This window comes from Aotus nancymaae, unplaced genomic scaffold (genome assembly GCF_030222135.1).
Source record: "Aotus nancymaae isolate 86718 unplaced genomic scaffold, 86718_ANA_hifiasm-v0.15.2.pri h1tg000007l, whole genome shotgun sequence".
NCBI lineage: Eukaryota > Metazoa > Chordata > Mammalia > Primates > Aotidae > Aotus > Aotus nancymaae.
The window spans coordinates 17,294,723-17,319,447 of record NW_026988418.1 but is presented as its reverse complement, the minus strand read 5'-3'; the positions used below and the strand labels follow the sequence as shown (position 1 = coordinate 17,319,447).

Sequence of the window (24,725 nt, the reverse complement as noted above, 5' to 3'; positions counted from 1 at the left end):
GTACATTCACAAGGTTATGAATCCACATAATCTTTTGGAAAGCTGTAAATCAAGGCCCAATAGCAACTGGAATTGATTCCCCACCCCCCATTTTTTTGAGGCAGTGTCTCACTTCGTTGCCCAGGCCAGAGTGCAGTGGCGCAGTCACTGCTTACTGCAGCCTCCACTTCCCTGGGCTCAGGTAATCCTCCCACCTCAGCCTCCTGAGTAGCTGGGACCACAGACATGCAACATCATACCTGACCAGTTTTTCTATTTTTTGAAGAGACTGGTCTCCCTATGTTGCCCAGGCTGATCTCAAACTCTTGGGCTCAAGTGATTCTCCTGTCTTGGCTTCCCAAAGTGCTAGTTAGGACTACAGATGTGAGCCACCACACCTGATCACAATTGGAATATATTCTTTTTTTTTTGAGACAGAGTCTTGTTCTGTTACCAGGCGCCAGGCACCAGGCTGGAGTATAGTGGCGCCATCTTGGCTCACTGCAATCTCCGCCTCCTGGGTTCAAGCAATTGTCCTGCCTCAGCCTCCCGAGTAACTGGGACTACAGGCGCACGCCACCACGCACAGATAATTTTTGTATTTTTTAGTGGAGACAGGGTTTCACCATGTTAGCCAGGATGGTCTCGATCTCTTGAACTTGTGATCCGCCCGCCTCAGCCTCCTGAAGTGCTAGGATTACAGGCGTAAGCCACTGCATCTGACCATAGTTCAGTTGTTTAATAATATTAGTTGTTAATTATTAAATGAACTATAGAAACCATATGAGAGACTATTAATCATTACCACAAAGACAAATGCTAAAGATTCATTAAGTCAACAAACATTTCTAGAATGCCTACTGTGTGTCAGGTACTATGCCAAGCTCAGGGATTGCAGACCAGTAAGACATGATTCCATTGTCCACTGAAGTCGATTGACATGGTAGTATTTAAGTCCAGTAAGGTGTTGGAGTGCTCTGATGGTCTATTAAAGGCATGATGGAGATTGAAACTTGTGTTCTGTCATCCTCAGTGTCCATAGCAGCTACCATCATCTATGCCTATGCCTGGCTGGTTCCTCTTGCACTCTGGGGTTTCCTCATGTGGAGAAACAGCAAAGTTATGAACATCGTCTCCTATTCATTTCTGGAGATTGTGTGTGTCTATGGATATTCACTCTTCATTTATATCCCCACCGCAGTAAGTACCACCCTTAGGGAGCAGATTCTGAGTGATGCTCTGGTCTTGGTAGAAACTTCAACTGAGAACTTGACCTAGCATCATTATTTCCAGCCCAACACTCATGTGCTCCTGAAAAATCTCCTTTGAAGTTAGAAGTTTAGCATGAAAAGGGTCTGGGGAGCCAAATGTCTTCACTGGATCTTGGACCTTTTGTTATAAAAGCATGTGCCTCAGTCTGCATGCTGGTGGTGTTCCTCCAGCCTGTACTGAAATACCAGAGTGGCAGTGGGGGCCCAGCCGCCGATTGGCTCAGGGGTCTTTGTAAACATAAATGCCTGGAATGAACAAATGCCTCCAAAGAACTCCCCCATCCTCCTTTTGTCTTCTTTCAGATACTGTGGATTATCCCCCAGAAAGCTGTTCGTTGGATTCTAGTCATGATTGCCCTGGGCATCTCAGGATCTGTCTTGGCAATGACATTTTGGCCAGCTGTTCGTGAGGATAACCGACGCGTTGCATTGGCCACAATTATGACAATTGTGTTGCTTCATATGCTGCTTTCTGTGGGCTGCTTGGTATGGGTTCATTCCTATATTCTTTTGGTGTGTTTTATATCCAAATGCTAAAAAACCTCAAATTGTTAGACACAACAGTTCTTTTAGAACCGACTCCATGGACTGGGCACGTTGGCTCACGCCTCTAATCCCAGCACTTTGGGAGGCCCAAGTGGGTGGATCTCTTGAGCTTAGGAGTTCCAGACCAGCCTGAGCAACATGGCAAAATCCCATCTCTACTAAAAATACAAAAATTAGCTGGACATGGTGGCTCAAGCGATTCTAAACCTGGTACTTGGGAGGCTGAGGTAGAAGGATCGCTTGAGCTCAGGAGGTGGGGGTTGCAGTGAGCTGAGATCGTGCCCCTGTGCTCCAGCCTGGGTGACCGAGGGAGACCCTCTCTCAAAAAAAAAAAAAAAGATTCTATGAAATAAAATACCATTTTAAATAGACTCACCTACATGGGAAGTGGTGAAATTATGAGAATTTGACTTTAGTCTTTGGTTTTGCCTAATTTCAGTAATCTAGTTAGAATTTGGGGTCTGACCAGAGGAAATACGGGTAGATGAGTGTCTACATACGTTCGTTCCTCAGTATTGGGGTTGTAGGGGTGTGGTTGGTTCCAGGACCCTCTACCAAAGCATTGGTGCTCAAGTCCCCTATATAAAAATGGTGTACACACATCCTCCTATGTGCTTTACATCATTTCCAGATAACTCATAATACCTAGTACAATGTAAATGTTATATAAGTAGTTGTTATACTATATTTTAAAATTTGTATTTTGTCATTTTTTTTGACTTATATATCTTTAAAGAATATTTTTCATCGTGGTTGGTTGAGCCTGAGGACTGAGCCTGTGAATATGGTGGGGTGACTATATAGGGCTAGGGAGCTGGGATTGGAGAATTCTGTTTTTGGATGCCTTTGCTGATTTTCTGCACATACCTAGAAAGATTTTTGAAATTTAAAGTTTTTATTTATTTATTTTTGTTTTTTTGAGAGGGAGTGTTGCTCTGTCACCCAGACTGGAGTGCAGTAGTGCGATCTCAGCTCACTGCAATCACCACCTCCCTGGTTCAAGTGATTCTCCTGCCTCAGCCTCTGGAGTAGCTGGGATTACAGGCATACGCCACCACGCCCAGCTAATTTTTCTATTTTTAGTAGAGACAGGGTTTTGCTATGTTGGCCAGGATGGTCTCAATCTCCTGACCTTTTGATCTGCCTGTCTTGGCCTCCCAAAGTGCTGGGATTACAGGCGTGAGCTGCTGTGCCCAGCTTAAAGTTTTATTTAAAGGTAGAAAGTTTAAAGTTTAAATTTAAAGCTAGAAAGCTTGACAATGAAGTCAGATATAGGAAAGTGGAGTTACTTTTAAGGTGAACAACATTTTGTGTTTGATTTCATGTGTCTAGGTATCTTTTTCGGGAGAGCATGTGCTTTTGAGTCAGATAAGCCCAGATTGAAGACCAGCTCTGTCACTTATTGGCTGTGTGAACTTGGAGATGTTACTGTTCCTCTCTGAATCTTAATTTCTTAATCTGTGACATGGGTATATTTCCTGCCACAAGGTTGTTCTGAGAGTCAAATAAAATGATATCTATAAAGCACTTAACATAGAACTTGTCCTCCAAAATGCCCATCAATTAGGTCCCTTTCCTTTGATCCTAAGGAGACATGGTTTTGTATATTCTGTTCACATTGTGCACAAAATTTGTTGTCCAAAACCTTAACAAGCCCTGTTGCAGGTTTTGAAAAAAAATCAAAGTCCAAGAATGTTAAGGTCACTAATAAAGGCAAGGCCATGCCCATGGGAAGGTGTCCTCTAGCATTTACAAAATTTTCCACATGGCAGGTTTCCGGGCCCTTGGTCAGGTTTTGCAAATTTTAGGAGTAAATGTTTCTTTGGCACTATTTGACCTTTAACATTTTTGTGTAGATAACCATGTCTCATTAAATGCATTAATGAAATCCCAATGCTTTATCATTAAACAAGTCTCATAAAAAGTGCCAAGTTGTGAAACACAAACCTAGTTTACATGTACTTTACATGTGTGTTAGCTTTAAACCCTTGAGGCGGGCCTTGTGGTTTGCCTCATGGCAGAATGACACTATTAACGTCTGACACTTGGAATCTCCAAGTTGATTCTCTAAAATGCTGCCGTGACTCTTCTGGGACCTTTCTCTCTGCTCAAGAACAACCTTTTCATTGTAACTAACTCTCACTGGGATCTCTTGTCCCTCACCAGCATCCCCCATCTCTGTTTTGAAGTTCTTCCCCTCACGCACCTGACAGATATTGGTGAAGAGAAGAAGGCAGGAGAAGAGGCATTGCCTTTCTCATTTCTCTAAGGAATAGGAAGAGGGCAGATTGAACAGTGGAGCAGGGAGCTATTATGATTATTATTAAGAACCCATTTCAGGCTGGGCGTGGTAGCTCAGGCCTGTAATCCCAGCACTGTGGGAGGAAGTTGCAGGCAGATCTCTTGAGCTCAGGAGTTTGAAACTAGCCTTGGCAACATGGTGAAACACTGTCTCTACCTATCACATCCCGTGGTCAGGTGTCCAACCAGGGGCCCACCGTGCCTGGGTTTTGTTCTCCACAGTGACCACCCCCTCCTTTTTCTTCTGAGGTGTTGTGCACTGCAGAAGAGCTGAGCCAGAAGTTAGGAAACTTGGGTTCCAGTCCCAGCTCCACTACCCCCTGCTTGGGTGATTTCCCCTTCTCTGGACTCCTGCCTCTTCACTTAGAAACAGGAGCCGATCGGGCATGCCATGGCAGCATCTTTACTGTTGCAAGGATTGAATGATACATGCAGCATGGAAAATATGACCAGTAGTGTAAGTGGAAGACACTGTTATTATTGTTAGGGAAGAGAGAGGAACTGGCAGGGAGTTATTTGAGCTGAGGGGCACCAGCTGAACCAGACAGCTCGGCTTTCTCACTCTCTCCTGGGGAATACAGATTGGTGTTTTTGCCTTAGTGCAGTGAAGCATATGACAGCCCCATACCTGCCAGGGGCCCCTCAGTGATTGTACATAGCTAAGTTATACCAGAACACATCTGGCAGGGATGACTAAGGAAGCACCCAGAGGCTTCATCCTTGTTTTATGTTTGGAGATGTACCAGCCTAAGTTTGAGGTGGTTACTGCTGGCTTTTACAGGGAACCGTGCCCTACCCCTACTTGCAGAGAGCTGCTGATTCAGCTTCGAGGTCTCTACGGTGCCTAGATCTGGACTGGACATAGACTTAGTGCCAAGCTGCAGGATGTGTTGGAGAATTAGAAGAGCGCAGACTAGAGATGCTCCAGTGGAGATGGACTCGACTGGATTGAAATCCTAGCTCAGACACATAGCTATCTAGCCTTGGGAAAATCTCCATGTCTTTGAGCCTCAACTTTCTCATCTTTAAAGGGATAAAATGGCCTGTTACAGCATTTTTGAGCAGATTAATGATCAATTATGTGCCTGGTACACAGTAGGTACTCCCCAAATGATGGCTGTGATTGTTGTAAGCATTTGTGGAATTAGTGAATCTTAGGATTCAAGATTGTTCAAGGAATAGCCCTAAGAGATCATCTTTTCTTTTTTGAGACAAGAGTTTCCCTCTGTCACCCAGGCTGGAGTGCAGCGGTGTGATCTCGGCTCACTGCAGCCTCCACCTCCTGGGCTCAAGCGATTCTTGTCCCTCAGCCTCCTGAGTAGCTGAGATGACAGGCATGTGCCACCATGCCTGGCTAATTTTTGTATTTTTAGTAGAGATGGAATTTCGCCATGTTGGCCAGGCTAGTCTCGAACTCATGGCCTCAAGTGATCCACCCGCCTTGGTCTCCCAAAGTGCTGGGATTACAGGTGTGAGTCACCACACCCAGCTAAGATAGTCTTTTCTAATCCTTAAATTTTATAGATCAGAAAGCTGAGGCTAAAGTGGGTGGAACAACTTGTCTGAAGTCACAGTATGAGGTAGTAGCAGAGCCAGCTGTAGAACCTGGGCCTTTTTGTTCATTTTGTCTTACAAGGGTGTCCTGTGGTAGCCTAGAAGAAAGGCTTTGTTCCTGCATCCTGGCTGTGGCACAGTGCACCTGCAGGAGAACTGGAGGAGCCCAGCACTAGCACTGCAGCCCCATCCCCCACTTAAGTTAGGGACTCTTTGTTCCTTGCCCCAGAAAACAGCTGCTGGAAGTGTTCCTAGGTGGTGAGCCTCTTAAAAATAATGGAATTGCTCTGGGAATGTGGCAAACTAGAGGGAGTCTCCAGAAAGGCATCATCTGGGAAGTTTTCAAAAACAGTTAAATATGGAAGAGCAACAGGTAGGGGGAGAGCTCCAGCATGTCATGTTGGTGCCCCCTTCTGGCTGATATAGAGCAGAACCGGTGAAAAGTGGTGCTTGGTGGCTTTTTTTTTTTTTTGAGACGGAGTTTCGTTCTTGTTGCCCAGGCTGGTGTGCAATGGCACGATTTTGGCTCACTGCAACCTCCGCCTCCTGGGTTCAACCAATTCTCCTGTGCCTCAGCCTCCAAAGTAGCTGGGATTACAGGCATGCACCACCATACACGACTAATTTTGTGTTTTTAGTAGAGACGAGGTTTCTCCACGTTGGTCAGGCTGGTCTCGAACTCCAGACCTCAGGTGATCTGCCCGCCTCAGCCTCCCAAAGTGCTGGGATTACAGGTGTGAGCCCTTGGTGGCTTTCTAACAGTGTGCCTTCCTAAGGGCACTGACCCCAAGGGGGTGTCATGGGCGTTCAGTGGTCCTTGATGATTCACCTTTCCTTTGAACAACCAGTATTAAAAGCTAGTGAGATTGGTATTTTCCTGGGCTCAAGTTAGGTTTCTCTAGACCTTGAGACAGGTGGAAAGATTCTCCTTATGTCTTCCCTTCTCCACCTCATTCTCACTTTTGACAGTTACATTGTAGATGGTGAGTGGAAGTACTTACCAAACCTCTTCTAGCTGAAGAATTTTTAGGTAAAGCACACCTAACACTTTCTTTTCAAGGTCCTTGCAGAAAGCCAACTAACTAGTTTAGCAACAAGCTAATGTAGTCCAGTTTATTAGGTATTGATTGGTTACGTAGTGTGTCAGGCTCTGTGCAGGGGTGCTGGTGACACAAGGAGGAAGAAGGGCGGGTGCGGTGGGTCACACCTGTAATCCCAGCATTTTGGGAGGCCAAGGTGGGCAGATCACGAGATCAGGAGTTCAAGTCCAGCCTGACTAACCTGGTGAAACCCCATCTCTACTAAAAATACAAAAATTAGCTGGGCATGGTGGTGTGTGCCTGTAATCCCAGCTACTCGGGAGGCTGAGGCAGGAGAATCACTTCAACCCAGGAGGTGGAGGTTGTGGTGAGCTGAGATTGAGCCACTGCACTCCAACCTTGGCGACAGAGTGAGACTATCTCAAAAAAAAAAAAAAAAGAAGGAGGATACAGGCTTTGCCCTGGAGAAAAGACTACATAATATAGTGATTAGGAACTTGTGCTTTGGAGTCAGACAGACCTAGCTTTCAGTCTTGGCTTCATCTCTCATTAGCCATGTTCACCTGATCAAATGACAGTCTCTCTGAGCCTTAGTGTCTTTATCTGTCTAATGAGGATAATCATAACAACCTCACAGGGTTCTTAAGAGGAAGTCACGTAATATAGTAAGTGCTCAATACATGGTAGTTAAATTTTTAAAAGTACTCACAATTTAGTGAGACAAACGTAAACAGAGATGGTCGTAGTTTAGTGTGATGGCAAACATGGTAGGAAGAACTTAGGGGTCGCGAGAGCCCGAAAGTACTATTAGCATGGAGTCTAAAAGAACACTTATGCAGACCATTGTTTTTTTAATTCCCTCCTGGGTCTCCTTTTCCCACAGGCATACTTTTTTGATGCACCAGAGATGGACCATCTCCCAACAACTACAGCTATTCCAAACCAAACAGTTGCTGCAGCCAAGTCCAGCTAATGAGGAAAGTAAGAGATTATATTTTTATCTTGCTGTGTGGTGCTGTAAAACATGGGCAGGTGTTTCCGTTCTGTTGCTGTTAGCTTCAAGCACAGAGGGCCAGACCCTTTTATCCTTCTGCACAGTTCAGTGTGGGATTGTGCATGTGCATGTCTGTGTTTCTGTGTTCCTCTTATTAAGGCTTCAGATTTGAAATCTGCATGATACTGACTTCAAAGAGTTGGATAACATGAGCTCTTAGATTCTTCTGTAAGAGGAGCACCTGCTTTTGGTCCCAGCAGAGAAGACTCTCTTCTCCCTGAACCCTTTCCTAGAGCACGATATGGGTTTGTTCCATTTTGTAACAATCTTGGTGGTTTTTTTTCTAGTGTCTCTGTGACATCTCATACTGGCCTCAGAACTTAAGTGTGACCCTTTTTGAATTACTCATGGAGTTCTCAAATTTTCATGGCTTGTGTGTTCTCAGGGCCTCTTTAATGATTCCACTGTCAATGGTTAGCTCGGTGGGTTAGAGGATAGGAAAAAGACCCGCTTCATGGTTTGTTCCTTATCTCCCTGTTCTACCTCCTCAGTGTACCAAGGCTGCGGCCGAATGGAACATCTTGCCACAGCCAAACATGTTTATGCCTTTGCACTTGCCATTCCAGTTGTCTGAAATGTTTCTTCCCTTCTGATTGCCATCACTTGTCTGATCTTTTCCTTTTTTTGTTTGAGACAGGGTCTCTGTAGTCCAGGCTGAAGTGCAGTGGCACAATCTTGGCTCACTGCAGTCTCTGCCTCCTGAGTTCAACAAGTTCTCCCACCTCAGCCTCCCAAGTAGCTGGGATTATAGGCATACACCACCACACCCTTTTGTATGTTTAGTAGACATGGGAGTTCACCATATTGGCCAGGCTGGTCTCGAACTCCTGACCTCATGTGATCCACCTGCCTTGGCCACCCAAAGTGCTGGGATTACAGGCATGAGCTACCGCACCTGGCCATTTGTCTAGTCTTATCACTTATCTGGTGATCCCATTACACTTTGCATTAAGCATCACTCTCATGGTGCTTGAAACACTAATGGCTGACTGATTGTGTGTCCATCTGCCTGTCCATTCATTCAGCTATTTATTCATTCATTTGTCCTCTGTATATGACAGGGTCTCACCAGTTAGACTCAGCTCTGCAAGAACAAGGAATGGTGTTACTCTATATCTTCATTGCCTACCACATAACCTGGTATACATAGGGCGCTCAGTAAATGTTTGTGGCACGAATAAATGAACCCACACTCTGCACATGATCCTGCTGTAGGCCAAGAACCTTTACTTTGCTTTGTAATCACAGACTGTCTTTTCTGCCCAAGCTGCTGTCTCCCAGAGCCATGAGATATGTGCAAAAACCAGGGGCTTAGAGTTAAATAAAATTAAAATTAAATCCCAGGCTGGGGCAGGGTGCAGTGGTTCATGCCTATAATCCTTTTGGGAGGCCAAGGCGGGCGGATCACCAGAGGTCAGGAGTTCAGGACCATCCTGACCAACATGGTGAAACCCCATCTCTACTAAAAATAAAAAGTTAGCCAGGTGTAGTGGCACACACCTGCAGTCCCAGCTACTCGGGAGGCTGAGGCAGGAAAATTGCTTGAACCCAGGAGGTGGAGGTTGCAGTGAACCGAGGTCACGCCACTGCACTCTAGCCTGGGTGACAGAGTGAGACTCTGTCTCAAAAAATAATAATAATAAATAAATAAATTCCAGGCTGGATGTAGTGGCTCACGCCTATAATCCTAGCACTCTGGGAGGCTGAGGCAGGAAGATCACTTGAGCTTAGGAGTTTGAGACCAACCTGGGCAATACGACAAAACCCCATTTCTACAAAAAATATAAAAAATTGGCCGGGTGCAGTGGTTCACGCCTGTAATCTCAGCACTTTGGGAGGCTGAGGTGGGCAGATCATGAGGTCAGGAGATCAAGACCATCCTGGCCATGATGAAATCCCATCTCTACTAAAACATAAAAAATTAGCTGGGCGTGGTAGTGCGCACCTGTAGTCCCAGCTACTCAGGAGGCTGAGACAGAGGAATCTCTTGAATCCGGGAGACGGAGGTTACAGTGAGCCAAGATCGTGCCACTGCACTCCAGCCTGGTGAAAGAGCAAGACTCTGTTTCAAATATATATATATATATATATAAAATTAGCTGGGCTTGGTGGCATGCTCCTGTAGTCCCAGCTAGTCAGGAGGTCAGAGGATCAGAGGATCACTTGAGCCTAGGAGATGGAGATTAAAGTGAGTTGTGATTGCGCCACTGCACTCTAGCCTGGTGCTCCTCTGGATGATAAGATCACTGCACTCTACCTGGATGAAAACCTGTCTCTAATAATAATAATGATAAATCCCAGCCCTACCATGTACTAGCAATGTGCCTTGGGTAAGGGGCTTACTCTTTTTGAGCCTCAGCTAACTTGTCTTTAAAATAAAGATGATGCAACCTATATAAGATTGGAGATTATTTTTATAAAAGCTCCTGGCACATAATTAAGGTGCTCAGCAATAAAATCAAAGCTACTGCCCCTCTGAAAGTACATCAGTCATTTGTATTGAAATTTGGTGGCTTCCACTGACTTTACCTTGATCCTTTTTTTCTTTTTGTAAAACAAATAGGGATTTTCCCTCTTAATTGAGGAATCCAGGCCCTGCAGGTTGACTAGATATGACTGGTCAAATGCCTTCCAGTTCCTTGATGGTAAGACAGTCACACTGGCCAGTAGAATGACTGGGCAACTATTGTAAAATGATATAGTCTACCACTTGCCCCTCTTCCTCTCTTCTCATGGATATGTGATGTTAGAATCAAAGAAGGTCAGAGCCCTTGGAGACATTAAATAGCATGGGCTTCCCTCCTCATTTTACAGTAAGGAAGCTGAGGCCAAGGGAGGACAGCGCCTTATCCAAAGCCACCCCAGAGCTCTGGGGCAAACTAACGTGTATCTGTTACTTTCCATTTGACAAAACACTTTCTTTTCTTTTTTTTTTTTTTTTTAGACAGAGTTTTGTTCTTGTTGCCCAGGCTGGAGTACAGTGGCATGATCTCGGCTCACTGCAACCTCCACCTCCCAGGTTCAAGCCATTCTACTGCCTCAGCCTCCCAAGTAGCTAGGATTACAGGCATGCGCCACCATGCCCAGCTAATTTTTTGTATTTTTAGTAGAGATGGGGTTTCTCCATGTTGGTCAGGCTGGTCTTGAACTTCTGACCTCAGGTGATCCGCCCATCTCAGCCTCCCAAAGTGCTAGGATTACAGGCGTGAGCCACCATGCCCAGCAACAAAACACTTTCTAGTTTACCCTCTCATTGGCCACTCTTACCAGCCCTATTGACCACATTTTTTTTTTTTTTTGAAATGGAGTCTCGCTCTGTATCCCAGGCTGGAGTACAGTGGCACGATCTCTGCTCACTGCAACCTCCGCCTGCTGGGTACCAGTTCAAGCAATTCTCGTACCTCAGCCTCCCAAGATGCTGGGAGTCCAGGCACGAGCCACCATGCCCAGCTAATTTTTGTATTTTTTTTTTTTTAGTAGAGACAGGGTTTCACCATGTTGGCCAGTCTGGTCTTGAACTCCTGACCTCGTGATCCGCTAGCCTCGGCCTCCCAAAGTGCTGGAATTATAGGCGTGAACCACCGTGCTCGGCCCTATTGACCACATTGTATGTATAGAGGAGAAGCCTGGGCTTAGTACATCTGGGTTGACTAAGATCACCTGCCTCTTAGAGGCAGACCTGGGACTCCTATCTAAGCCTTGGGGAGCCAAATTTTGAGGTTTTTCGCTTTCCCATTTTTTAGACAAATGTTCTTTATACCACTAAAATGTGCAGGTTCTCACTGCTAGCCTTTGGCTGTTTGATGGAGCCTTCCTCTGTGGGTCTAGGGGTGTTTAATAGCAGACTCCACACTGCTTTGATTGCCTGTCTTAACAGCTGAGAGTTTGAGTGCTGTATTATCTACTGGTGCCCAGTGACATTACCACAGTACACATTGTCACAGTTGCTGTGGGGTAGGACTCTGGGCATAGCTTAGCTTGCTCTTCTACTTCAGATTCTCTCTCAAGGCTGCAGTCAAAATGTTGGCCAGGGCTGGCGTCTCACCTGAAATCTAGACTGGGAAAAGATCTGCTTCCCAACTCACAAGGTTGTTGGCAGGATTCAGTTCCTGTGGTTTCTTAGAAGGAGGGCTTTCTTGCTGACGGGCATTTGGAGGCCACCCTCGCTTCCTTGCCACAGGAGCCTCTCCGTATGATCACTTACTTCATCAAGCCATAAAGGGAGAGAGAGACAATCAAGTCTGATAGTGAGATGGAAGTTGCTGTCCTGTATAATATAAACATGGAAGAGATGGTTATCACCTTTGCCATCTTCTATTGATTAGAAGCAAGTCACAGGTCTCACCTACCTTCTAGGGAAGGGAATTACACAAGGGCATGAATGCCTAGAGACAGGTGGGGATCACTGGAGGCCACTTTAGAGTCTCTGTCACAGCACAAACTAGTGATATGTATATATTTGAAGTATTTGCATATACTGTTGTCAATCCATATAGGAATTATTAAAGCTTTAAATGGCATAGCCAAGTTGTCAGTGTAGCATTATGGCACCAAGAAGGGAGGGACTCAGTTGGAGTTGGCCTGGAGGGAAGCTTCATAGAGGGGATCTTGTTGGAACTGGGTCATGAAAGTTGAGCACAGTCAGTTAGCTGTTCTGGAAAGAGTAGTCTGCTACCCTTGGCTTTTGGGCAGCTGAAGACCTAGGTTATACGGGGGCATGATAACATGATGTGGACTCACATCACTGAGAACAAGAAAATTCTAGCGCAGCTGGAGAGGGACAGAGGTAGAGAATACAATGGCAACAGTTTCCTAGGTCTCTCTCTTGGCCCAAAGTACTGGCATTGCCATGGTGAGGGTCTCTCCCAACCTGCCCCTGAGCTAGGACTTGGGTTACTTCATTTCATTTTGGTAGTAAAGGCCTTCAGGGAGTCCGAGCAGCATCTGAGAAGAGCCTGGCCCTCAGGCCCCTTGAAAACTTCACATCCAGGTTTACACAGATTCGACACCTCTGGACTTTGTTCAGACCTATAAACTTGGGTGTTAGTGCTTCCATTTGGGTGTCAAGTCTCCAGATGAGGTAGTGATGAACAGCTTCTTTGCAGCCTCCCTGGCAGAAGCATCAATTGCTTTGCTGATAGAGAAACTGTCCAGAGCCCTGAGTGCTGCAGATTTACAAGCTGGCTGTGCCTTCTACTGTCATCTCTAGACTCCCAGCTTTTACTGAAAAATAATGGCTTCTAATTTCACTAGTAACCTGCCTTCCCCATGTAAATCTGTGTATTGGAAAACTTAGCCTAGAGCACATTCCCAGGAGAGCATTGGAAGGCTTAGCTTAGAACACATTCCTGGGAGAACACCTTCTCTCCCTGGAACCTCAGGATCACAGGGGAGCCTCCAGTTATAGTCATGCATTGCTTAATAATAGGATACATTCTGAGACATGCCTTCCCTAGTCTTAACATTAATTTGGAACAGACAACTAGAAAGATGAGAGAAAAACAGAGTATATGTTTATGAAAATAAAATCTTCAATGCTTGCTCTGTGGGCCCGTTTGTCCCTACCTTTATTTAGCATTTCAGAACCCAAGTTGATGGTTACTAAAAGACTGATCAGGGCTTTAGATTCTTTCACTCCAGCAAATTACAGCATCTGCCCTTCTCCCGCCACTTTTCACAGATATTTTGTTGTCAATGTTTCTCTTTTCTTGAGCCAGTAGACTTAGGCAGATAGCCCTTGCCTCAGCCTTACCTTCATGATATCATCAAATGCTGACATCTGAATGTGGTATTGCCCAGTTGATACCTCCAAAGAGGCCTGGCTCATTCTCCCAAGTAGAAGGCTATGCATTAGGAACTTATTCTCCACCATATTTTTTAGTCTCCCCTGGATTTCACTCTATGTCCAGCCCCTCTTTCCAAGTTTCCATCTCTTGCAAATCCCCAGCTAGGTATACTGACAGTTGCCTCAAATTCATAACGTCCCAGAGTATACTCATCCCCACTACAACCAGATCCTCCTCATGATTTCCTGTCTCAGCGAATGGCGCCACCATTTATATTGTCCCTGACTGCAGAGTAGGTTCAATTCCTTATTACATCCTCGCCTGGCAAGTTAAGTTTGTAATTAAGTAAATATTTTCTGTATTTGTTTGCCCCGTTGCTTCTCTTGGTAGACTGGTTCCTTGCCAGTTGGACCATGTCTGTCTTGTTCATCACTGTACCCAGTACCTGGCATATGTGTCCTTAATATTTGTTAGATCAATTAAGAAATCTGTCCAGTCACTCAAGGTAGAAACCTCAGCATCAGGGTAGATTGTAGATTCCCCCCACTCACCTTCCACATTGTATTAGTCAGCAAGACTTGTCCTTTCTGCCTCTAAAGTATCTCTCAACTCTGTCCTGTCATTACCATACCCAGTGTTCAGGACCAGTCATTTCATATGTGAACTGTAGCAGTAACATGATGGCTTTCTCCACCTCTTTTCTTTTCCTTCTTCCAATTCATCCTATACACAGACACAGGGGTCTTTGAAAATTTGTAATTCTGACCACCGCTTTGACTGTGTCACTTCCCTACTTAGAAACATTTTTTTGGCCCGCTATTGCCCAAAGAACAAAATTGTAACCCCCTGCATTGCCACAATCTACCCCTGATTTATTTGTCCTGCCTCATATCCTGCCATTATCTCCCGTATAACCTTACATTTCAACTACCGCAGTTTTCCAGGTCCCAGCTTTTTAAGTCCCTCCATATCCACTTGATCTTTCCTCCTCTAGTGCTTAATACAGTGCTGTCATGGAGAAGAGACAAAGAGAAGGATGAGTGAAGGTAGCTTTGGGATTTGGCTTGGAGAGGGTCATTGGGTTTCCAAGGAAATAGAAGAAAACTTTTTAAAGCAGCATCTTTCTTCCAACAGTAAGGTCTACTTTGAGCATCAAAATCAGGCTCAAGGCTCAAGAATTGGGGAATTGGTAGCAGCAGACTGCTCTGGTGTTGGAGTTATACCTCTAAATATACATGAATATCCTTTTCTACAATGTAGCAATGTAGCACTTTCCTGTGGGAGGAGGGGGCTCTTTATCTTTAAAGTTGCTCTTTTTGTTTTCCAGTTCTCTTTTGTTTTTTGGAGCATTGTTCTTTGGGAAGTGGCATCCACTGCAGGAAAGCAAACTGAGCAGAGCCAGCAGGAGAACTGATGGAGTGGCACAAACTCCCAGTGTCTGGATGGTGCCACACTGGTGCCTAATCACCCGTTTAACAAGCAGAAATTAAATGTCGCTCAGCACATGTGTCTTTAAGCTCTTCTTTTTCACCCATGGATGACCATTGTGATCATACGTTGATTGGACTGAAATGCCAGGAGACGGGTTAGGCATGCTCAGTGCTGTCCCATTGCCACCCACAGTCAAATGACATGCTTCACTCACTGTAGGTACCTTAATACCTGAAACAGACCCATGCTAAGTTCTGATGTCCTCTCTCTGAATTATGTACAGACTACCTGGGGGAGCTTCTTCTCTCCAAATGCTAGCCATCTTAAAGTAGGCAAACAGTAGAAACTTTGGTGGGATTTACCTGAAGCTTGAAAATGTGTCTTTGGTAACCTGATACTGGACCGCTGAACCTAATGGTTGCAAAATAAATACCTCACATGATGTCTGTGTCTGCATTTTGTGACTGACCTCAAGTTTCTCCTTGACTGTTTATCTGTGCTGAGAATCTGATTGAATGTGCTTGCTGTTATGATGTGTGAGTTAAAATGGACATCTGATTTTTTCCTCCTATAAGAATGGAACATGAGTTTTAGAACACATTCAGCCAGAAGCTCTGGCTCACGCCTCTAATCCCAGCACTTTGGGAGCCCAAGGCGGGTGGATTGCTTGAGCTCAGGAGTTGAGAACAGTCTGGGCAACATGGTGAAACCCTGACTCTACAAAAAAAAAATACAAAAAATTAGCTGGGTATAGTGGCGCATGCCTGTAGTCCCAGCTACTTGAGAGGCCCACGTGGGAGGATCACTTGAGCCTGGAGGTTGAGGCTGCAGTGAGCTACTCCAGCCTAGGTGACAAAGTGAGACCTTTTCTTAAAAAAAAAAAAGAAAAAAAAAAGTTCATCTACATCCCGTTTTGACAAATTTCAGAAAATTCTCTTAGGGCACTTTGAGTACCTCTTCAAGGTGGCACAACTTCCTGGCTAGTGTGCATTAAAGAGAGAAACCAGTGACACCACAAAGATACCTTTAACATACTTTTTTTTCAAAATGCATGCGATCTGGGAGGCTGAGCTTCTAATAGTCAGGATTGCTGATCCCCTACTGTTTCTGTTGTCCTCTGTATTAACCTCTTTTCATGCTGCTGATAGACATACCCAAGACTGGGAAGAAAAAGAGGTTTAATTGGACTTACAGTTCCACATAACTGGGAGGCCTCAGAATCATGGCAGGAAGTGAAAGGCACTTCTTAACATGGCAGTGGCAAGTGAAAATGAGGAAGATGCAAAAGCGGAACCCCCGGTAAACCATCAGATCTCATGAGACTTATTCAGTACCATAAGAACAGTATGGGGGAACCACCCACATGATTCAAAGTATCTTTCACTGGGTCCCTACCACAAGAGTACAATTCAAGATGAGATTTGGGTGGCAGCACAGAGCCAAACCATATCATCCTCTTCCAGACAAAGTTCCCTATGTATTTCTGAGATAGCTCTAAAGACACATTTGGACTTAAAAGGTTGACCATGCAGGTAAAGGAAACACACAAATCAGGCTACAATGAGATTAACATCACCTTGGCAAACCTCCTATCAAATGCTGAATATCCTCCCGTTAATTAACCAACAAATATATTCTGAGCACCTACTATGTGCTGGGTACTATTGTAGGTACTGGGGCTAGAACAGTGAACAGAACAGACAAGCTCCCTGATCTCCTGGATCTTACAGTCCAGTGATCACTGCTCGGTGGCTACCAGTATCTGGCTCTCTCCAGGCAGCATTTCCTCTTTTGAATGGCCTGTTCGGTCAGAAGTGCCTCAGCAGCCATCGCTGGGTGGTCTTATCTCTGCCCCTGGGCCTCACAGAACAAGTCTGAGCCTTATTCCCTTCAGATATTTGAAGACAGCTGTTTTGTGTCCCCTGAGTCTTCTCCATCCGAGGAGGAATTTAGTTACTATTACTAAGTACCTTTTTTTTTGTCTTGCTCTGCCGCCCAGGCTGGAGTGCAGTGGAGCCATCATAGCCTACTGCAGCTTCAAACCCCTGGGCTCAAAGGATCCTCCTGCCTCAACTTCCCAAGTTGCTAGGACTACAAGCTACCAAGTACTTTTAAGTCGGTATCACTGGTAAATTTTTCCAAAAATATGTTTGGAGATTCTATAATAAATTGGCCAGGATTTCGTTTTTAAGCAAGGGTTTTAGACACAGCCAGCATTGTCAGTTAGCACCATTATCTTTAGAGAAGAAAGGACATTATAATATCAAATAATCTGGAGGGGCATAATCTTAGTACTAAAAACTTGATAAGTTTAGCTGTATGGAAAACTGACTAACTTAATTTTTTCTCACCTAGCCAAGACCGGTGAAAATTTCATGAACCAACCAGCACCACCATTTGGGAGTCACTGCCCTTGGGACCTCCATGCAGCTCTTATGAATTACATTCAGCTACAAAAGAACCCTGAGAAGCAGTAGCTTAAATAAGTCAGCCGTTTTGTCTTTCCTGTGTAAATAGAAATTTAGAGGTAGTCTGAGGTTAACATGGCTGTTCCATGATGCTATCTCTTTTTATTTTTCTTCTGCTTGGCAGTCCTTAGCATGAATTTGTCATCTACTCCCAAGATGCCTGTGTTATCTCCAGCAAAGTATAGGTGGTATGGAGTCTGACTCCAGGCCAAAAGCCCGTGCCTGATCTTTCAGGCCTGACAAAGGCTTTACCCCACAGGCCTCTTGGGAAAAGCTGCCTGCCCACACCAGACTGGGTGCCCAGCCAGTGTCATGCATCTCTGAAGGGACTGTAGTCAAGGATGTTCTTACACATATCTGCATTTCATACCCAGGCTCCTCTGTTTGGAGGCCTCCTAGCCATAGCCTCTTTCAGGTGTCTCTGCAGAGACCAATTTATCTGGGGGAGACTGGAGAATACCCCTTTCCCGTCTTCCTCTTCTCAGCCCCCAGGCCTGTGAAATGGGAGGAGCCTTTTGTTTAGGGATCACTTGGCAGTGAGACCATCCCCACGTTTGCACTAGATCCACTTGACCCTGGCCTGGCATTGGTCTATGGTGGGCAATGGAACATTAGGGGAGCCAGCACTTTCTCCTGGTTAGCCTCTTGCTTATACCATCACAGTAAGTGATGAAAGGCTTGCTGTTACTTGTCTTAACTGTATTCCAAATCCTGGCAGCTCAGCTCTTCCAGCTCAACTCAGCTCTTGACAGGCAGTGGGAAGGGAAAGGGTAAAAGAGGGTTGGCTAGTGGAGTTGGTCTGGCTTGTAATGAGAAAGCTCATGTCTTACTGGTTACCCCTAGCTGCAAGGGAGGCTGGGAAATGCCCTTTAGCTGGCCACACTGTCACCCTGAATGAACCAAAATACTGTCAGTGAGGAAGGAAGAGAGAATGGGTTTTAGACAGATAACCACTACAGTTTGGAACCACTACTTTTAGAAAACTTGATAGTAGTTTGTCCATTATCAGCTTGACTTCATTGGTTGGTATCATACAAAGAATTGAGAGAAATGAATTTTGGGAAGATGGCAGTGGCACTAGCATAGTTATTGAAACTCCCTGAATTCTCTCATAAAAACAGGGCATCTGAGATAGCAAAATCAAAACATATCGACATTTACAACAAAAGGTGAAAAGGTATCCCCACAAACCCAAAAATTCAAGTAGAAGGAATCTTCTGGCAGCACCAAGACTTACACAATATCAGCATTTTTATGGAAAGAAGCACAGGATAGCAACAGGGTGTCTATGAAATTGGAAAATAAGAGCACCCCAAAACAGCCAATAGGTGCTCCCTGGAAAGTGCAGTGGGCAAGTGGGAGAACAGTAACACCCAGTTTGCAGCCCATGCATGCAAGGGGTCCACAGTAAAGTTTGAAGAAGCTAGAGCAACCAGCCAGAGAAGAAGCTGTAGGGAGCAAAACACAAAGAGGGCAGGCCAGGGATATCTGGGGCAAAGGAAAGAGAAGTCCAGATGAGAGTTGGGGAGGGGAACAGAGCCATGTCAGAAAGAGGGAGCTGTATTTTTGAATATGTCATGGAAACAGAAAAGGAAGCTGTAAAGCCTTGAATTTACAAAAGGTATTCTGCCCCACCTCTTCCTCCTAAATGTGCAGGAAAACTAATTTCATGTATAAAAGAGTAACAGAAAGGATTGCAGTCAAATCTTGTAATGAGGTTGTTATATGGAAAACTAGAACAAGGAGCAGAATAACATCCCTAATTTTAATGAAAGCATTCTAGACAGTCATGCCCACAAAGCCAGATAAAAACCATAACAGTATTTTAAAATGAGCTGAAATAAGAAAATGGTACTGGATATGAAAGAAAATCACTAATCAGAATTATAAGGCAGAAATTAGGTAATAGGAAAGAATTGGAAAGAAAAGAGAAAACTCATTTCCCAAATGAAGGCTGAATTATAATAGAAGGGCTATTAGAGTGAATAAACACAACAGATAATGCTTTAAGGGAATAAAAAGTGAAAAAGTTGGATAACAGATTAAATTCCAGAATGAATAAAGAGAAATCAAAGAACTTAAGAAAAAGTAACCAATATGGGCTGGGTGCAGTGGCTCATGCCTATAATCCCAGTACTTTAGGAGGCCGAGGCAGGTAGATCACCTGAAGTCAGGAGTTTGAGACCAGCCTGCCCAACATGGTGAAACCGCGACTCTACTAAAAATACAAAAATTAGCTAGGCATGGTGGCAGGCGTCTGTAATCCCAGCTACTCAGGAGGCTGAGGCAGAAGAATCACTTGAATCTGGAAGGCAGAGGTTGCAGTGAGCTGAGATTGAGCAACTCCAGCCTGGGCTACAGAGCGGGACTCTGTCTCAAAAAAAAAAAAAAAAAGAAAAGAAAAGAAAAGAAAAGAAAAAGTGACCAATATGGAAGATAGGTAGAGAAGTTCTAAGGATCTATTATAGATGTCCAAAGAAGAAACAAAAGCAATGAAGGAGAATGCATTTTTTAAAAACTATAATTAAAATTTTCCTGAAAAAAAAAAAAAAGACTACATATAGGCACACTCATACTCAGGGAAATCAACACAGAGGATCAACACTGAGACATAGTCTAGGAAAATTAATGTGTTTAAAAAAATATCTGGGGCATCCAGGCTAAAAGGCAAATTTACTTATATGGCAAAGAAAATTGGATTGTCGGCCGGGCGCGGTGGCTCATGCTAATCCCAGCACTTTGGGAGGCCAAGGCGGGCGGATCACAAGGTCAGGAGACCGAGACCATCTTGGCCAACATGGTGAAACCCCGTCTCTACTAAAAATACAAAAAAAAAAAATTAGCTGGACATGGTGGCACATGTCTGTTGTCCGAGCTACTTGGGAAGCTGAGGCAGGAGAATTGCTTGAACCCAGGAGGCAGAGATTGCGGCGAGCCAAGATCGCGCCACTGCACTACAGCCTGGGCAACATTGCAAGACTCTGTCTCAAAAAAAAAAAAGAAAAAGAAAATTAGATTGTCGTCAGACTTTTTGGTGACACTGTTTTATGTCCAAAGACAGTGGGTAACATATCTAAGATACCCAAAGAAAGAAAATATGAGCTAAGGATTTGTTACATCTAGCCAAACTGACTGGCCACAGACAAGATGTTATCCACATGGAAGAACACAGGGAATATTCCCATGAGACCTTTGTGAGGCACCGTCTAGGGACCGTACTTCAGACAACCAAAATGGCTGGTAAGACATTGACACAGCAGGTGGTGAGCACTAAATATGTGTTCACATGTAGAACTAAGAGCAAGTAATGCTTAGGAGAGAGAAAATATAGTTTGTAATGGTTGTGTGCTCTTAAAATGAATCTACTAAAAAAAGAGGAAGGAGAATGGGGAGAGCATTTTTAAAGCAGAATAAACCTGCTGGTTGCCTTACAGATACAGCAAAAGAAGTTTTCTTCAAATCACCTGCTGGAGGAGAAGAAGGGGAAGAGAAAGAAGTTACTAAATAATGTCTATATTGTTCATAATAGGAAAACAATAGACAATCATTACCCCTCTCCCAAACAGAGGGGAGAAAAGATACTATAGGTAGGAAATGAGGCCGGGTACGGCGGCTCATGCCTGTAGTGCCAGCACTTTGTGAGGCTGAGCAGATCACCTGAGGTCAGGAGTTCAAGACAAGCCTGGCCAATATGGTGAAACCTTGGGTCTACTAAAAATACAAAAATTAGCCTGGCGTGGTGGCGAATGCCTGTAATCCCAGCTACTCGGGAGGCTGAGGCAGGAGAACCACTTGAACCCAGGAGGTGGAGGTTGCAGAGAGCCGAGATGGTGCCATTGCACTCCAGCCTGGATGACAGGGCAAGGCTCCATCTCAGGGGGAAGAAAAAGGAAATTACTAGAACAAAAATACAAATCTTTGTAAATATATATATTTTTAAAAAAGCAAGCAAGATAGACCACACGGAAAAATTATTTGTATAAAAGAGCTGAAATGTTAAAATAGATATGAGTGTGAGTCTGTGCTTCACTTTACCTTTCTTAGCTTGGGTTAGTCTCTATAATATCATATATAAAATCAGTCTTGAAGGGCAAGTGTGATAATTAAATTTATGTGATATGACTTAGAGTGTCCAACATATAATAAGCATTCAACCAAAGCTTGGTCCCTAGCCTTCTCATTTAGGGAGGGGCAAAGCTAGGACTTAAGCCTAAGACTGTCTGGCTCCAAAGTTTGCTCTTTCTCTACTATGCTACTGATGGCAGGATACACTCAATAAGGGATAGAATTCTAGGGTTTTTAGAAGAAGGAGGAATTCAGCAGGAAAGGCTTCATGGAATATGTGGAATTTGAAGATGCAGATAGTCCAGATTAAGCAGAGGTATGAGGCAGAAAAAAATAAACAGGATGTGTTGGTGAGGGGGATGAAGGGTCTGTCAGAGCAGCTTTATTTTCTTAAACCTATACTTCCTGTCTTCATCCATTTTCCAAGAACAGCCTGTAAGCTAAAAATGAATAAAGCCATTTTTACCAGGTGCATGCACTGGTTGAGAGTGTGGCTGAGGAGAGTGAGTGTCTAAGGATGAGGCCTTGAGTACTTGACAGAAGGGTCCTCACAGCAGAGACTGTGCTCCTGTGTCTACCCCCACAGAGCCTAGCAAAGTGCCCCGCCGATACCCGTTGCTTGGTAAATTGCTGGTGGGGTGAATTAATAAGGTGATGCATACAAAAAAGTTTTTCAGGGACTTTTCAAGTCCTCTTCAGGTAACTGTGTTTATTGATTTACTATTGGTATCTTTGGGGATAAGTTAGGTTCTTCTAAAATAATCACGAACTGGCTGGGTGCGGTGGCTCACGCCTGTAATCCCAGCACTTTGGGAGGCCAAGGTGGGTGGATCACGCGGTCAAGAGATCGAGACCATCCTGGTCAGCATGGTGAAACCCCGTCTCTACTAAAAATACAAAAAAATAGCTGGGCATGGTGGCGCATGCCTGTAATCCCAGCTACTCAGGAGGCTGAGGCAGGAGAATTGCCTGAACCCAGGAGGCGGAGGTTGCAGTGAGCCGAGATTGCGCCATTGCACTCCAGCCTGGGTAACAAAAGTGAAACTCCGTCTCAAAATAAAATAAAATAAAATAATCAAGAACTGTCAACTATCAGCAGCTTAAATCAACAAAGTTTTATTTCCTGCTCATGTTATAAGTTAATCACAGGCTGGCAGGAGACTGTTCACTGTAGTCACTCAGGCATCTGGGGTGATGGAGTAACATCTCAAATACTGTTGATCAGTGTGCCAGAGGAAAGACAGGTCTGGAGAGTCTCAGAATGGCAATTAAATTCCACCTGTAAATGATACATGTTATTTCTCACATGTTATTGGCTAGAACTGCTACGTGACCATACCTGACTTGAAAGGGGGCCACGAAGTATAATCCTGTCATGTGCCTGGAGTATTAATGACTGTTACATTATTTGAAGGGAGGGGGCTCAATTGAGATAGGTTCATAGAAATAAAGAACAGTGCACACACACCTGTAATTCCAGCTACTCGGAAGCTAAGGCAGAATTGCTTGAACCCAGGAGGCCGAGGTTGCAGTGAGCCGAGATCTCACCATTGCACTCCAGCCTGGGTGACAAAAACAAAAACAAAAAAACAGTGCACACTATTATCCCCCTTTTTACAGTCGAGAAAAATGATGCACTCAGAGGTTGAGTTACTAGTTCAAGCTAACCACCCTGCTATGAAGCAGGGAGCCAGGACTTACATCCCCATTTGTCTGACTCTAAAGCCTTTACCTATTGCCTTGTGTAAGTATTTATGTGAAAAGCCTTCGATCCTGGCTCTTCCTCATATTCTTGGAAATGAGGCACTAGAGAGCCTTACCTCTACCCACAGATTTTATTTTACTGTCTCTGTGTCACAGGCATAGGGTTAAATCAGTCTTTGTAACAAATCTAGGCAGTGTTTAAAAGGGAGAAAATACATTTCAAAAGTCTAGATTACACACTTTGCAATATGATGTGAGTTTTCCCTCCTGGCTCTCCTTCTCTATTCATCAGCCTTTACTTTGAGATTTCACCCCCAAGAAGCAGGCAGCAGAGGACAGCCCACCAAACTGCCAACCAGGAGTGCAGCTGGCTCCAGAGAGGGGACATCAAAGGAAGAAGGAGGAGCCTGAGCTTTGGAGTCTGGCAATAAAATACTACTATTACTACTACTACTGATACATAGTTCAAGGATAGTTCATTATTCTGGGACATGTATTCTCCACACCCTACAGGTAAATATCATCTATATGTTTTACATTTATTTTTGTTTGACTCACCACAAAAATACTGTTGTACAAGAGACTTTGTAAGTCCAAGGAGCTGTCTTTCAAAATGAATGTCTTTTATTTTGTCTTTGCAAATGGCTAATCACATTTTATCACAAGTTAGCAGCCTTCTCTCTTGGAAGGACTGAATTTGAAGATGGGGGGAAAGAAGTGTTATTTGCCACCACCACCCTTTATATTTTTTAGGCCATAAAATATGAAAGACTATGCAACAAGTGAAGATTTTTGAAACAAAAACTTCAGGAAAATGACAACTCATTTAAAAAATATTAGGGCAATTTAAAAACAAAAAGTAATTCCCATATTCCTGTGTGTTGTTGGGTGAGACAGTGATGGTTTAAAATGAGAGTTCAGGCTGGGCATGGTGGTTCACGCCTGTAATTCCAACACTTTGGGAGGCTGAGGTGGGCAGATCACCTAAGGTCAGGAGTTCAAGACCAGCCTGACCAACATGGAGAAACCCCATCACTACTAAAAATACAAAATTAGCTGGGCATGGTGGCATATGCCTGTAATCTCAGCTATTCAGGAGGCTGAGACAGGAGAATTGCTTGAACCTGGCAGGTGGAGGTTGCAGTGAGCTGAGATCATGCCATTGCACTCCAGCCTGGGCAACAAGAGTGAAAGTTCATCTCAAAAAAGAATAATAATAAAATAAAATAAAAAATAAAATGAAAGTCCAGATTCTCCAGGGACTCCCATTATTCATACATTGAATCTTCTTTGCCTATTTTCTCTTATTTGTCACTTAAAATTGTTTTTCATTATTCCTTTTGATTAAAAAAATGTTCATTTGTTATGACATTACTGTTGTGTTTCTTTGCTCTTGAGTTTCTTCTAGCTCAACTTTCATTTTTATAATAATTGTTTAAATTTTGATTTCTTCCTTGAGTTCTAATTTCTGAGTTTTTCTAATACTAACTGGTATTGTTCTTCATGTCTTATATCTTTTTTAAAAA

General features: G+C 44.0%; 1 protein-coding gene across 4 annotated transcripts in view; it reads left to right on the top strand.

Annotated features, from left to right (window-relative positions):
* Positions 1–24,559, top strand: part of YIPF1 (Yip1 domain family member 1) — a 45,418-nt gene extending 20,859 nt beyond the window's left edge. For 2 of the 4 annotated variants that reach the window (XM_012442682.3, XM_012442681.2), the window contains 4 exons: positions 1,013–1,179; positions 1,554–1,736; positions 7,575–7,672; positions 14,859–15,404. In XM_012442682.3, coding sequence (XP_012298105.1) covers positions 1,013–1,179; positions 1,554–1,736; positions 7,575–7,664 — 440 coding nt within the window. In that variant the 3' untranslated portion in view covers positions 7,665–7,672; positions 14,859–15,404. Of the gene's footprint in view, positions 1–1,012; positions 1,180–1,553; positions 1,737–7,574; positions 7,673–14,858; positions 15,405–17,317; positions 17,471–23,491 lie in introns of those variants that run through there. The other 2 variants (XM_064372372.1, XM_064372373.1) reach the window with 2 other exon arrangements.
* The last annotated feature ends 166 nt before the right edge of the window (positions 24,560–24,725 follow it).